This window comes from Anas acuta, chromosome 3, assembly GCF_963932015.1.
Source record: "Anas acuta chromosome 3, bAnaAcu1.1, whole genome shotgun sequence".
NCBI classification, from domain to species: domain Eukaryota; kingdom Metazoa; phylum Chordata; class Aves; order Anseriformes; family Anatidae; genus Anas; species Anas acuta.
In genome coordinates this window covers 6,644,158-6,659,511 of record NC_088981.1, presented here as the reverse complement: position 1 = coordinate 6,659,511, position 15,354 = coordinate 6,644,158, and the positions used below count along the sequence as shown (strand labels likewise).

Below are 15,354 nucleotides of genomic sequence, written 5' to 3'. Positions count from 1 at the left end.
ATGCTGACAAAATCTTGCTCCTCAGCAAGCTGCAGCATTTTCCTTCCCTGTTGCAAATCATTTGGTAGAAAGGAAGGTGATAAATTTGACAGTTTTGTGGGTCCTGGTCCTCAGTAAGTATTCTATCCTGTCTCGTACAGCCATACCAGCAGCTGAGAGTCTGTCCCAGACATTAAAAACTCTATATCACTGCTCCTTTCAATCCAAATCTTATTAGCTTTCATTTGCAGAGAGGTTGCCCTGACATGGCAAAGATCATGAGCTGTATTTTTCAGATGCTGTTACTGCATAGCAGCTGAGTTGGCCAATGTATCTTTAATTTCCTTTTGGCATCCAGCCTGAGGGAACATGCAATGAGCAATTTCCTCAAACATAGTATCAGTAGGAAATTCATCTTGTCCTGAGCCTGCTACGTGATCTAAACAGAGGACAGTATGATTCTCGGCTTTGATACTCTGAAACAGAAATGGGAATATAAAATCAGCCTCAGTGCTTGGATGGCTGTCCTTCCCCAGGGGGCATCTCAAGTGATACCACTGATTCCTTATCCTGATGTTTTCTTAGAATTTCCTTATAATGTAGCTATCAGTGGGTTGTTTACAAAGTACTGTATAGTCTGCTAAAATTGTGCAAATATTTTATTTCATGTTAAGGACAAAGAGTTTAGAAAACAAAGCAAAACCATGGAGGATGGTATTATATTTTGAGGTCTTTAGAGTCAGCTCCTCCATTATTAATTGACATTCTTAGTTTCTAGTCTTGATCTTTATAAAGTCACATCTATTTTTTCTCAACATTTACTTTGACTGCCGCTAATTTATTTATTTATTTTTAATCTGACTCTTCTTACCTTTATCTCTCTCTGTTTCCCCACTTCCAAACTGTTCAAAGATCAGGTAGTTCAAAATCATCCCTCACTCTCAATTCTTCCTGCTGTTGTTTTTTCGAGTGATGGAGAGCTGCATACATGTTAATTGGAAAGCTGCATACACAATAATTGATGCTTTGGATAGGATTCTAAGATTTCTCAAGTTAAGATTGTTGTACAACCTCCCATTGCAACTGTGTCATGTTTCGTAGTTCCAACAGCATTTTTGGCCAATACTTCTCACTGCTGTGCAGCCATTCTCTGAGCTCAAATATAGGGCTTTCTTTACTCTAAGAGGCTTGCAGTAACTCTACCACAGCTCAGCTGCTGTTCTCACCTCCTTCATCCATTTCTTTCCATTCAGGTTGGATTTTGGGGGCTGAGACTTGCTGTCCAGGTGAATCCTCAAACCATATCTGTGAGGGACAGGAACATGAGTTGTTATGAAAAAAATAAAAATAATTTAAAATCACTTTGGTGGTTTAATCTATCTCTGTTTTAATGATAAATAAGTGCTCAATATGGCAGTCTCAATCCACCACTGAATTAAAATTGAGTTTTCCTTGAGTAATTTTATAAGGGCTTGTAAAATGAAGCATCATCAAGCAGTGTATAAACGTGTGCTTAGAGCAACTGTAAATGTCTTGTCTTAATTTTTTGACAATGTGTTTCTTTTGACCCAGAATTCAAGGTGGAGCAGGGAACTAACTTTTGTTCTCTTTCTTCCATCATAATAGAGACTAAGGTTTTGACTTTTTGATTTACCATTTTCCTCTTTACCTACCATCAGGCCAGTTTTATCTGAGTAGGTTGGCAGTCCTTTCCTTGTTGTGTATGTGTGATTTTGGAAATTTTAGGAGTTGCTATTTTAGGAGTTGTTAATGGTTTTGTTTCTTCCAAAGAGGGCATGAACTCAGTGAGAGCAAACAGGGCTTCTCTCTTCAACTAGGATACGGTGGCTACTGGTGATAAATGGCAGACAGGGTGAAAATAAACACCAAAAATTGTACCCCTCTTTTGGGATTAGAGCTATTTCAGTAGCTGAGGCACCTCTTCAGGACAAGGAAGACCTACCTTCCTGCAGGACCCTAATCACAAGCCATGAGGGAACAGGAAGCAATAGGGAGTTTGTTGTTGTTGTTGTTGTTGTTGTTGTTGTTGTTGTTTTCCACTACTGACATTGTTTCCTTTAATTTAAGTGACTGTTTTAAATATGCTGTATGTGAAGCACTTCATGCTTCCATGGTACAAACTCTGAGAAGTGGAGTGTTTGCATTTGGTTTTGCTCTTGGAACATGGTCAGTTATGAACAGACATCAAAGTTCACCTGATAACCAAGCAGTCTATCACATTGCACAGATAATAAGTTTTTATTATCATTTTAAACACGTCTACTTCTGTTCTACAGAACTTTCTTGTCAATGATAGCAGAGAGTACTTATTTTTTTTGTTTGTTTGTTTCTCTACTAATAGCATTCTAGATGAATGCATGCTTTATCTCTTGTTTTTGTAGAATTTCTCAGGTGGGACATGGACCAGAACTAAAAGTACCTGAAAGATGTAAGCAGCACAAAAACCACCCACATGGAAGTAGGAAGCAGATGAATCTTGGGAAGTTTTCAGTTCTTTTTCCAATAGACCAAATTTGGGGTGTTTAGTTCAGTCTTTCAGCACTTGGTATTTGCATATTTGCTTGAGCTTACCAGTTGTTTTTGAATGCATTCACATTGTACTGTGATACAAGGATGCTGTTTAAAGAACGTTTTGTATAATGGCACTGGCAAATGACAGGATTCCATTTAAGTCCATGATCATAATTAAATCAATGACTAATGATTAAAATTTGTCACAAAACAAACTCTAAGCTCCAGGCAATAATTACTCATTGTTTTGAATATGGTCCCAAACTTTAAATTCCTAGCCCTTGGTGCTGGAGCATCGTGTTGATTGAAGATCAAAACCACCTAACACGAGCTCACTGCAGGAAAGCTATCACCCTGGTTCAAATATCTGTGGGGCAGGGTCAGCTGGGCTTTGTTTGTATCGTGATGAGAGAGATTGAAATGTTGAGAGAGATTAGGAGGAATGACGGAAATTGTTGCCTCTTCCAACACATTACTGAGCCAAAGCCTGCTCTAGCTGAGATTTGGTACTCTTCACTTCCCAAATGTATGCAAAGCAATTATTTGTAGCACTTGGAATAATTTGTATCCATTCACTGCCTCATCTAAGCTGCGGGCACTTCAAAACAAACAAACAAAAAACCTACCCACCTTGTTGTCTCCTCTTAAAAATTCCTGCAGATTTGAAAAGTCCTGCTAATTTGAAAGAAGGTGTTACTGGTTTATTTGAAGTGTTAATGCGTGTCAGACAAGAAGCAGAAGGCTGGAAATGCTGTGTGAAGTAGAACAGCTTTCTGTTTGTGAGGGAAGAGGAGGGTGGCTGCCAGACTAGACAGAGCAATTGGGCAGTATAACCCATTGTGACTTTGTATAAAAATAAAGAGATTAAAATGATTAGTGATACTGAAATGGGCAGCAGAACCATCTTTGTGAGCTAGAATAAAGCGTGTTCAAAGCAAAGGTCACTTCAGGCACTAACTGAACATCCCAGCAGACAAGGCCACTGGATCAGTGCTTGCTAAGTCTTGGGTACCTGCCCAATTCTTAGCGGAGTAAAGTTTTCTTAACAGAGATGGGCATAGCAGTGGGATGAATCTAGACCTTAGGTGCAATTAAATGATTTTCCAGCAGGTACAAGAGAAAATAAGCCTGTCATTTGGAGTAAATCTTCCTAAAGAGAAGAGGCAAAGGAAATACCAGAGATTTAGATATGGAGAACCCATCCTCTGTGAAGCTACAGCTGCAGTTACCATCAGAGAGGAGAAACACTGGGACAGGGAATATGTTGTGTTTGGGTAAGGTAAAACTAATGAAAACTTCTTACTATCAAACAACAATGTCAGTTCTAGGTGTCAGAGCTCAGCGACACTTGGAATTGCGCTACACCTCTTAGACAAACCAGGAATACCTTGCCTGGTCTTCAGCAACTAAAGTGCTGCTGCTTTTGTTGGGCAGAGAAGTCCAAAGTCCACGGAAGTCAGTGGGTCCCAAATAGCTGACACCTGGTCTGTAGATATTCAAACCATTTTTTAAGACTAATGGCCTACAAGCATGAAGCATCAGAATTTGATCAAAACCAGTACATCTTCTGTCCTGCTTTTTTCCTTTCTTCCTTCCAATTTAGGAGGTCATAAATAGCTGATAGATAGCTAACATTTTGCAGCTGAGGCATGGTAAGTAGATCTGTTCGCTCAGTAGAGCGCACAAGAAAGAAATCTCTTACTATCATAAAGGACAGACGCACGTTTTTCAAGGCCTTAACTTATTCATCTTCTCTGTGCAGGTCTGGGAATAAACACTGCTGTTAGCTAACAAAAACAGCTAAACCAGTACAGAAAACAAATATATATTAGACCTCACCAAATATGACATCTTTCTATCTCTCTGTATCTTAATCTCTGCTACTGAGCCATTGTTCAGTGCTAATCTTGCAAGCAGAATATGTTTTCAAGCAGCCACATCTAATGGAGCCTACTGAATGCCCCAAGACCTGTGCTTTCACCCTAGCATAGTAGTGATGAAATAAATAGAAATGCCTCTGAATCCTCCCATGATAAAACTTCCATTGTCCCAGAAGAATGCTGCTTGATGTGGAGAGGGAAAATAAGCTTCAGCTGAGTTCTTAAAATAAGAAGAAAAAAAAAAAGTTTGATTTAACATGTCCGGTTAAATCTCTTTAACTCCACAGTTTTTGTCTGAAACTTTTCCTCCTTCATCGTTTTGCCAAGCTCCAGGGAAATTTCAAGTCAGCTTTCAGTTCTCTAGCAGCCTTCTGTATAGCGCAGGGATTCACTGAGGAGACAGCTCTGCCCTGCGCTGTGCTCGTTGCAAGGATGGCATCGGTGACAGCATCTCGGTCACCAGCTGTCTCAGACCACTGTGCTTTTATGTTCTGGCTCAAGCTCATGACTCTACCTACCTCTCGGTGTCTATGCGTGACTGCAGTGTCCCAGAGCAAGTGGGTGTATGCACCAAAAGGTGGAGTGATAAGGTAATTATAATTCATAGTTGTCATGTAGCGCTTATCCCGGCATTATAAAGCAATTTACAAAGGAGCGCAAGTTTTATTAAACCTGTTTTGCAGACAAAAGAAATTGAAAAGGCACCCAGTCCTATCAACTGCAGCCAGGAAGCCAATGCCAAGCTCTGGGCTTGGAAAAAAAAAATAATAATAATTAAAAAGCTTTGCAAAGATCTAACATCAGCAATGGACCAGATAAAGGGTGCCAGGAGAGCCAGGATGTCAGGGAGAAGTCCTGAGGGAAAGTTTGGCAGGGGAGTAAGCGGGGTGGTATGACTGGAAGGAAGGTAGAGGAGATGCCATGGGAAGAAGAGGCAGGTCCTGTATATACTGAAAAATATGAATGTCAGTGATGGAGTCTGTGCCTTTAACCTCTTAGATGATTACTGTTGCAGCAAGGAAAGAAGCGACATCTGCTTTCTCTGCTTCAGAAACAGGCATGTCCTGACCCACCAGCTGAGAGAAACCAGAAGAAAAATAAATCAAAAGGGAGGCCTTGCCACCTCAGGCTCCCCAAATACAGTCGCAGTATTGATGCTAAGGGAGCCTCGGCAGAGCAAGCATGAGTCTCTTCGTTTCCAGGTAAGCCGAAGTGAGCTGTGCTCTGTGATTCGTGGTGGGGTAGTGCGGTCCTGCTGGAGCTTGCAGGCCTACCCTCACCTCCCCAGAGCCAGCCTGGGATGCGAAGCCTGCCATGGGAGGTGAGACGGTGGGGGCATTCCCTCACAGCACAAACAACTTTGGTCCAAGGCAGTAAAAAAAGGATGGAGAGGGTAGAGGAGAAGCGAGGGTTTGCACACAGCAGTGTCTCTCACAAAGCGTTAGGGAGGGTCGGTGTGTGTGACGGTAGCAGTTGTTTTAAGCTAAACAACAAAGAATTTCTTTTCTTTTAATCACAAATCCAAGCACATGAATGTTTACAGTGTATTCTAATGATGCCTGTCACTTTGCACAAGCCATGTGCTTTATGCTGTGATAAGACCTGTGCTGTCTTGGTTTGGACTGTTTAATGCAATATAATGCAATATAAAGAAAGGTTTGGGTTTTGTATTAGTTTTACCCAAGAATTTTCTGAGCAGAACTGACAAAATGCACTAAGCTTAAGCATTCATACTGTAAATGTTCCATGTAAAGCATGTAGAGAGTGCTTTTCAGGAGGCTGCATGGGTGATCAGCTCCTTTCTAATAAAAACAGTCCGTGAGCCGAAGTCATCAATCCAGAGAAAGCTGAAATCTGAGAGCCATGATGCTAACGGGTCATATCCACAAAATGCATGCCTTAATGTGCTTCCATCTATCATCTGCATGATGAAAAGGTTGTAAATAAAGCAGTGCCCCTCCACCATCTCTGTCGGCATGGGCTAGCTTGATTCACCACTGCCTGCTTCATCTGCTCAGGAATGCAGCGATGCTCGCTAGGGGGAGCATGTGATATTTGTGATAAGCCTTGCCTGGTGTGACTTCCATTCACCTCTTTTCCCTGCAAGTTTTTCCCCTCCCTACTAGCATACAATTTGCTTAACAGTGCTGGTTCTTTTCATACCACTGTAATTTCGCTTCATAAATTTTATAGTTCTCCAGTGCCTTCACGAAAAAAGCCATTTGGCTTTTTAGCAAGGCCTCGTGTTGTCGTCTGGCGATTTTAGTCTTGTTGACTGGGTTCTGTTTGGCAGGCTTCCTGCCAACAAGAGCTTGGGCTCTGCGGGGTCGTTCTCCTCCTCCCTGGAACACAGGCAGGGGATGCTCTCCATACACTCTTCTGAATATCTACTGTATTCATTCAGTTTGCAATAATTCCAGCTAATATTTGCCTTGTATGTTTTTAGTTGTATTACCGCTTTTTATGTTGTTTGCTTTCTCTGTTCTTGGTATTTGCCCATGCAGCTTTTCCGGTAAAGTTTTTCACAGCCTGTGCTTTCTCTCCTGTTCCCCTATGGCTGTTTCTTATTTGCTTGTTTGCTGAATCAGAACAAGCCTGCCCAACTGTACAAGAGAAGGAAGTCTGTGCTAAATGCACGGCTGCAGAAGAAACAGGCCATTCTTCTGTTACTGTACTTTTCCTAGCAAAAAGCTTTGGAGGAAAAAAAAAAAACAAAAAAAAAAAACACTTATTTATTTTGACTACAGCCTGGTTGGTGTGCACTGCTGGGGTACCTGTTCCTGCAGTTTCCAAGAGCAAAGAACCCAATCAAGCTCTTTTTCAATTCCATGGATCAGACTCTGAGATGATGTCAATAGAGACAGCATCTCTCTCTCTCCCTGACTTATGGATCTGGATTCAGGTCTTTTTGTCAATGTTTTGCATTGAAGCAGTATTATACAATACAATACACCCACTGTCTCTCATGTTGGACAGTGGATTTGTACCCAGCCTAACTCAAAGGCAATTTGCTTGATTTTTTCCCTCTTTGTGACTTGATAATGTTTTCAGAAATGCAGCACAAGAAATGCAACACACAAGGGAAGACTGTTCCAACAATTGCAGTTCCTTAGTTGCCGTTAAGATAGCTGGCAAAGGCAAATCTGGAAGGACTGCTGAGACACATTGTAGCTGCAATGGGAGGTAAATGGAAAGAAGCCCACTCTTTTCCTGGCAAAAGTTTTGGGTTTGCTTCTGTAGTGCAAACCTTTCAGCAGCTCTGCATCACATATGAATTTGATACAGATATTTTTTTTTGTTACATGCATACATTTTTTGTTACCTGCCTTCATGTTTAATTTTACTTTTCATTAGATCAGGAAAGGCTGCTAGGAAGGATGAGATAACTTACATGACCATGATCTTCTTTGTGTCACCACACAAAATGACACAAAGTGTCATCACCACTGCAAAATGTCTAGATACTTGCGGTGCAGATATCAGAAAAGTTAGTACAATTTTATTGAATTGCAGATCACCTCCTCTGCTCAAACTTTGGAAAGTGGGCAAACAAAACAAACTATTTTAGAGTTTTTAGTCCTTCTGTGTTAGAAGCATTGTGTTTGCTTTTCTGGATCAGTCCAAAAGTTCATCTAGTCTTGTAAATAGTCTCAACCGGTAGCTACACTGGGAAAAACTTCGGAAAGGACTATATAAAACAGGATGTGCCTAAAATATCTTTCTGTACATATTTCTTTCTATCCTTTGGCAATGTGCTGAGTACTGTTTTCCAGACTGGGAGACTGGCTGGGCCATCCTGATTAATATTCACCAATGATGAATGAGTCTAATTTCTTCAACCTATTTATAATTTGGCTTCTGCAAAGTTCTGTTGTGAAGAGCTCTGGAATTAAACTGCATATTGCGCAGGGGAGAAAAAGATCATGTTTGTTCATCAGCCTGCAAGTGATTTTGAGTCCAAGCACCAGAAATGTGAGCCTTTCAAGACCTATTTCACTCTCCGGCTGAATCTGTCACTTTCCTGCTGTTAAAGTATCTCTGAAGATTATAAAGAATGGTCGTCTGTCAGTAGTACCAGAAAGCGGTGAAATCTAAACCTAGGGCCTGTATCCGTGCTTCAAATACTGCATTTGTTTGGTGAAACTTAGCTTTTTCATTGCAAATATGCCTGAGAGTGAAAAGGAAAATAGTCTGTTATGGTGGCAGAAGGAGTCTCAGCTCTGCCACAGAGCTCTCAAGGGAAATCTTTGGAAGGCTGGTTGTGTATCTGAGAATACCTGGTGAAAAGCAATTAAAGATTTCTAATGAGACACACCATCCATTATGCAAGCAGCACTCTTTAATTTAGCATTATCTTTTCTTCTGCTGGTTTTGCTTTCCTCCCTCAGAAATATCTGCTTTGTGTGGTTTTGTTTGTGTTTTTGTTGTTGTGTTTGTTGTTGTCATGTTTTGTTTGTTTGCTTTAAGAAAAGAAACAAACAAAAAAGCCTCCTTCAGGTGCCGTCTGGTAGACAGTGCAGATTCTGTCTGTTTACCTCTAGGGAACGATGGCTGCTGGTGAAAAAACAAGAGCATGTCTCAGGAAAAAATTGCATGCAGTGGGCCAGTGATATATTCTTTGTACACAGCCATTTGATTACAGTCGCTTCTGTAATAGAGTGTAATAAGACAGAGAACCCAATTAACAGTCCACCAGGAGCAGTGCTGATGGTCTTTGTGCACTGCTGAGGTGAACTAACGTCAGGATTTAGTTGGGCTGGAGGCTACTGACTGCATTTACTGAATATTTGGCTTGGTAGTGAAAGATGCTGGCTTTATTCCTTTAAGGGGAGGAAGCAACATGAAAACAAAAAGAAAGCACAACTGAAGGTTGCTAGCAGCAGCAGAGGATGGCTAGGCTCTGCTCAATTTAATTTGGCTTGACAATTTACTTTATAACTACAGATCTTTTTCCCTAACCCCCAATGACTCTCAAAGACGATTATAGGAATAGATCAAATATGCTACTAATTAAAAAAAAAAAAAATCGCTGTAACTTGGGATGGCTCAGTTCTGCTGTTTCTAGATGCCCTTAAAGTCAGAAACCTTGATGCAGTTAGTCTGCAGAGATGTGAATATTTCCAATGTTTGAAAGGTGTCAAGAAGAATATAGATAAATAATCAAGAATGCATTTGCTAAACAAGAATCGAAGCAGAGCATCCTCTTCTTAAAATGTCTTGTTTTGTTTCAAGAGAGGTGGGCAGGTCTCCATGTGTCTGAAGCACTACCCAGCAAGGAGAAGAGCTTGTGTCCGGGAGCAATCGCGTTGGTGACTATTTGGAAAGCCCTGCAACTCTGTGTTAAGAAGTAGGACAGAGTTTTGCTCCTGGAAAAGATTCAGCTGCAAGGTGTGCAATGTTTGAGCTGTCACTGCCGTTACGTAGCAGAGATGTGCTCCTTCATGTTTGCCATAACTAAGGGCTACACCAACCGTCTGTCCAAGGACTCAGGCTGGCTTTGGTAGCATCTCTTTCCCTCTTCCAGCTCAGGATCCCGAGACTGCCAGGTCTGCTGCCCCTTTCTGAATGTAAGGCATGTGCTGTTTTTTCTGGATTTGCTGATCCCCAACTCTGCAGCAGTAACTACCCCACGGGTCTCGGTGCCACCCCCACCCACTGTTGGGGCTCTCTGTAGCACTTAATCTCCTGCTAGCACTGCTGAGATGGGCTCCTTCTAGTTAGTTTGGGCACAAAACTGCCAATTTCATCGTCTTGAGCAGGACTTCAGTGTTCATCGGGAAGGCACACCTATGGCTGAGGTGGCATTTCCCAAACCACCTCCTGGAGGTGCACAGATCCCTACACCCTTTGTTGGCTGTAGGGATTTGCATGCTCACAAAGAAAGAAGCCAAAAATGTTTTATTGAGCTGTACAGAGACAATGGTTGGTAGAGAAGAAGAATAATTGCCCCATTTCACCTTGGGAATGCAGGCAAGTCTGATGCTTTCACCCATGCAGAACTGCACAGAAGCCCTGCTGTAGAATCAGGAATGAAACCTTGAATAAAGCAGAAATATATCCTTCCCCTGCATCACCAGGCTTCTTGATTTTGTAGTGGATGTGCCATTGTGTTCTCAGATAAAGCTAGAGCCTTCTCTGACAAAGACAAACCCAGCCTTTTCTTAGAAATGCAGGTAGGTTCATGCAGTTCTAAGTTCAAGATGTAAATATTAAAATGTCAAAATAAGGCTGTTTCTGCAATTTTGGCAGTTTGACTAAGTTGTAAGCAACAGAAAACAACATCTTACAATGGGAAACATTGGTGGATTCTAGTTGCAGTAATTACCAGCTGGAATTGTATGTGGTCCCTCCCTTGCAAGAATAACAATGGGATTAAACAACTAATTTACAATTTAAGTCTCTTTTTATGGTAAAAGAAAATCCTTCTGGCTTCATGAATTATATTTGGCCCATGGAGTTCACGCAAGGACTAAACCACCAGGAATGAAGATCTCATCTCTTTCTCATTTTCATGACTTCTGTTACCTGCAGCAATGTTTGATATAACTGCTTTCCAACCCTCACCAGAGAGACTCTTTCTCTTTGCCATGCCCTGGAGTGTTCAGCATTGCTCAACTCGAGCTTTATTTAGATAGGACTGTTTTTTCTTTTTTCTTTTTTTTTGGCAGTCAGTTTTCCCTTGTTAAATCCTGAGTGCTCTGGCACTCAGTCATTTCAGAGTAATTTATTCATGTTTACCTTGGTTTTCCTCCACAGAAAATTAAAAGATGCTCTCACTAACGTGGCCATTACTCTCTGAAATTGTGTCCAGTAAGCCTCTGCTCCCACGGGACCTCCCGTACAGCCACACCAGAGAGGTAGCTGCTTCCAGAAGCTGTATTGTTCTCCTGCAAAGCTGTTCTGTTCCTACTCTGTGCTTCTGCAGGTAGGGCTCTCGCCTGGGCTGCAGAAATGTTGCTTGTGTCATCTGTTTTGCTCAGTATCTTTGAAGGCACAGTGTTTTGCAGAGATTTCTCATCCTCTCTAGCAGCTGCTGCTAGTTTCACACGAAGGAGTTCATCTCATCTCAGACTGTCACATTCATCTGGTTGGGATGTTACAGGACTTCAGTAGAGCTTAGACCCATGGTGGATCTGGCCCTTTGTACCTGAGCCCCAAAGAGCGAGCTGCAGGTGTCCTTCCTGCAGGGGTTTCTGCAGCTTCGCAAGTTTCCTCCGAAGCCTGTAACTTCGTGCAGATATCCAAAGGGGTTGCCTTGGAAACGAACCCTCCGAGCCTTCATTTATTTTCAGGGGAGCAGAAGGTTGAATGCCCAGTCAGCAGAGCTGTGTCTCGGGTACTGACGGGGAGGGGAGCCAGTAAGGCCAGAGGTACTTTTGTTTTTAAATGTCAAGAAAATGGAAAAGCATGTGAGAAGTAAATGATAAATTTCTGTGTTGAAGATAATGGCTGAAGCAAGTGCTTTGCTTTCATGAGGGAACAGAAGTCAGCGTGCCAGGAAGGTACGACGTCTATACCTGCTTAATCATGTTGTTATCACAGGTGACAGTATTATCAGCATGACTATAGTGCCAAGCCCTTTTGTCCCTGACAGTAAATGCAAGAGAGACATCCTCAGCCCCATTCAGCTCTGGAGAATTAAATTAAGACCAAGGATCAATCACAAAAATTGGACCAGACCTTTGGCTTCTCTAAACACTGCTGCTCCACAAAATGTGCTAAATCTACCACACAGTTCAGCATGGAAAGATGAAAACCCATTTCCATTAATTGTTTTCCTGCCTTTTAGTGATTTATTTTGTGTATCTGACAGCAAGTGAGATTTAAAAATTCTTCTACAGTAAAACACAGCTGCTCAGAAGCTGAGCATACTGTTACTGCTCAGAGCAATACAGAGACCATGTCAAGGAGAGCAGCCCTGACGGCTGACTGACGTGTGGGTGGTCAGCTCTGCGCTGATGCTGTGATGAAGTGGGCACATCGTCCTTGTTACAGCTTGGACTCCTGCTTGTAACTGCATCTGTATGGAGAGAAGCAGCGATCAGATGTGGCGGTGGCAAGCACAAGTGGACACGGTGATTGTGTGAGGTTGGTCCATAGGGGTTGAGAGCACTCAGCCACACAGCAGCAGTATGCTGAACAGTGAAAAGCTACACTCTCTGCCATCCTTTTTTAGGTGTTTTGCTGAAGTTCTGCTCTAGTCTGTACTGTTCTTCGGAGGAAAATTAGTGAGGAGTGATTGGGAGGTCATTACTGAGCTGCAGTATATGAACTAGAAAATGTTACAGGAGAATAGTTGTGAGAAGAGTGCTCTGAATGTCACGTCTGGAGCTGCTGACCACCTGCCTGACCAGCTGCACTGGCTGAACTAGAGCACTGGTATAATACTTCAGTTGCTGTTCTCCAACAGCCAGATAGCTGATGAGTACCTCCTTGCCTGGATTGGAGAAATTGGGAGAAATAGGAAGAAAGAAAAGGACAGACTGACTTGAAAGCATCTGTGCATCATCATACACGTCTTCTATATGGCCACCAACTTGATATCAACAGCTCTCAGCCGTTCAGCTCTAGTTCCCTGTTCTGCTAAACACACAAAAGTGAGTGTGGCTACCAGGTACCCTGTTGCTATTCATCTGACACCATTTCTGACACAGCATCATTTCCTTCCCCATAAATTTCTGACTCTGTATGCATTGCCAAGTGTTAAAAGGTTTTGAAGGAAGCAAGCAAATTGGAACCACCTTATGAGAGGCAAGTTCAGTTGTGGCCAAGATTCTGTGTTTAACAAAAATCCTCAACAAACAGGATGTTGTTCACCACTTACCTGCTCTGTCACATTTTGGGGTTATGGAGTTTGTTGTATCTGGGCTGAGCATTTGTATTCAGAAATGTTTTGCTATGAAGCTGACATTTGTTGAGGTCATGTTATCCCTGAGGGCAAAAGGGTGAGACAAGATATGGTTTTGATGAGACAACCAACAGGCAGAGAATATCTGTCAGAGCTAACTCTTCTACAGGTGACTGCATGTTCATTCTCCTGACAGTGAGGCTTAACTTGGCTGTGACATTTAAAATAGAGAACCAGAAAATCCTGAGATGGAATGGCAGCCATAGCCACTTTAGATACAGTACAAAGTGGATTGAAAGAAGTCAATATGTTATATAAAAATAACTTTTTTTTTTTTTTTTAAAAAAAAAAAAAAAAAAAAAAAAGGATCAAGCATGCTGCTCACTCAAAGCCCTGATTTACTGCCCTACCAGCAGGACAATCCCATTGGTCAGGGGGTACATATTTTGCTCTACAGCCATTGTGTGATCACCATCAGGAGCCTTGCATACAAAAACCTTCCTGGCTTGAACTACATGTGGCTTTGGGGAATTTGCTCCGTTTGAATAGACATGGGACTTGCGGTAGCAGTATGATAACTGGCATCCCAGGTCCCAGAGTCTCTGCCACAAAAAGGAACCTCAGAATAGCTGCTTGCTAGGCTCACTTAACTGGGAAATGAAAACTTGTTTGTGCAGAGCAGTGTTTCAGATCTCCAAGGTTTGCAAAACCACCGCACAGCCTCATAATCGGGTTAAGGTTAAGTGGGAGACATGTAAGAAACATCTTCCTGGAGGTGATAATTATTTATAATCCCTTAGGTCTGTTTTGACAACAGCAGCTATTAGGCAGCTATTGTACAGATCAAGGGTCACTCTCTGCCACTTCGACACCTTGAACTACAGTCAGTGCTGCTGCATTTGGGGCATGAGAGGTTTCTGCAAGGCCAGCTTGATGCCTTATTATTTCTTGAAGGTTCTGCTTTGGAGGTTTTGGATAAATGTACTGAACCCTGATTACCATTTTCTTTCATTTGTAAAAACAAGGAATGTGAGAGTACAAACAGCCTGCCTGGTACGCACAAAGCAGTCTCAGCAATATTTTAATTCATAGTCACAAGGCTGTCCCCCCACAATTTTTAATGAGACAAGCTTATATAGCACAAAATTATACTTGGAAAGCATTTAATTCAGCTTGATTGGAGTATCATGAAGATCTTAAGCTTATATATGTAGACAGAGCTAGGAGCAAGAATTATCCAGTAGCATTATCTTTTAATGGCTGTTTCTATTTTTGTCCTGAATTCATTTGCTTAGAATAATAGCTAAAATCTTGTGCAGTATATGGAGAAAGAATTACTGATGGTTCAGTTAGCAGACAAAGGGATAAATAGGTTTAATTTCATGGAAGCTTTGTTAGATGAATTTTGTTTTATGCCAAATCAACATTTTGTTTGTTTTTAGCTAGAAATAATTAAGTGGGATTTATGGCTAACAAGTTACCAACTGGCTAAAATGAACCATTGGCAGAATACATGAATTCACAATAAACAAAGAACCAAGGTCACTGTTAAGTCCCCTGATTATCTCGAGATATCTTGAGATAATCAGTTGTTCATCTTCTGAGGTATTCTTTTGCTTTTCAGAGCTTAAAATTTTTAGAGGGGGCAGAAAATTAGGCTGAATATTCATGGCAGTAGGGGCAAGGAACTGAAACCTCTTTTTCTACAGGGTGCATTAAAAAAAGTGTTTTTGTGTTGCTTATGAAATATGTATACACTTGGGAACATTGCATCTTTATTGGATTTCATGGGTTTTAGTATATTTACAGTTGTCTGTTTTCTTTTCTTTTCTTTCCTTTATTTTATTTTATTTTTATTTTATTTATTTATGTTTTTTTTCTCTGCAGATAGTCTACATCTGATGTATGAAGTTTGGGAAGACTTTTAAAAGACTTTGGGCTAAATACCAGATCTGGAAACTATGAAGTAAGATCAGTCTTCTAGTGCTTATGAGTGTATTTACATTATCTCATAAAAATAGGTGCTGATTCAGGTGCTGTCTGTATGTGCAGCTATAATAAGATTTCAGTTTGGATTTTCATTGGTCAGTTATATTATTTGATGTTCAAGATGAG

General features: G+C 41.4%; 1 protein-coding gene across 5 annotated transcripts in view; it reads left to right on the top strand.

Moving 5' to 3' along the window:
- Window positions 1-15,354, top strand: part of BFSP1 (beaded filament structural protein 1) — an 82,370-nt gene that overhangs the window by 16,218 nt on the left and 50,798 nt on the right. The window contains exons 1-2 of one of the 5 annotated variants that reach the window (XM_068675442.1): window positions 14,780-14,844; window positions 15,127-15,205. Coding sequence is in view for 1 of the 5 variants with exons in the window: in XM_068675448.1 (XP_068531549.1) it covers window positions 15,201-15,205 (5 nt within the window). In the remaining 4 variants the exon portion in view is untranslated. Of the gene's footprint in view, window positions 1-14,779; window positions 14,845-15,126; window positions 15,206-15,354 lie in introns of those variants that run through there. The other 4 variants (XM_068675443.1, XM_068675448.1, XM_068675445.1 and 1 more) reach the window with 4 other exon arrangements.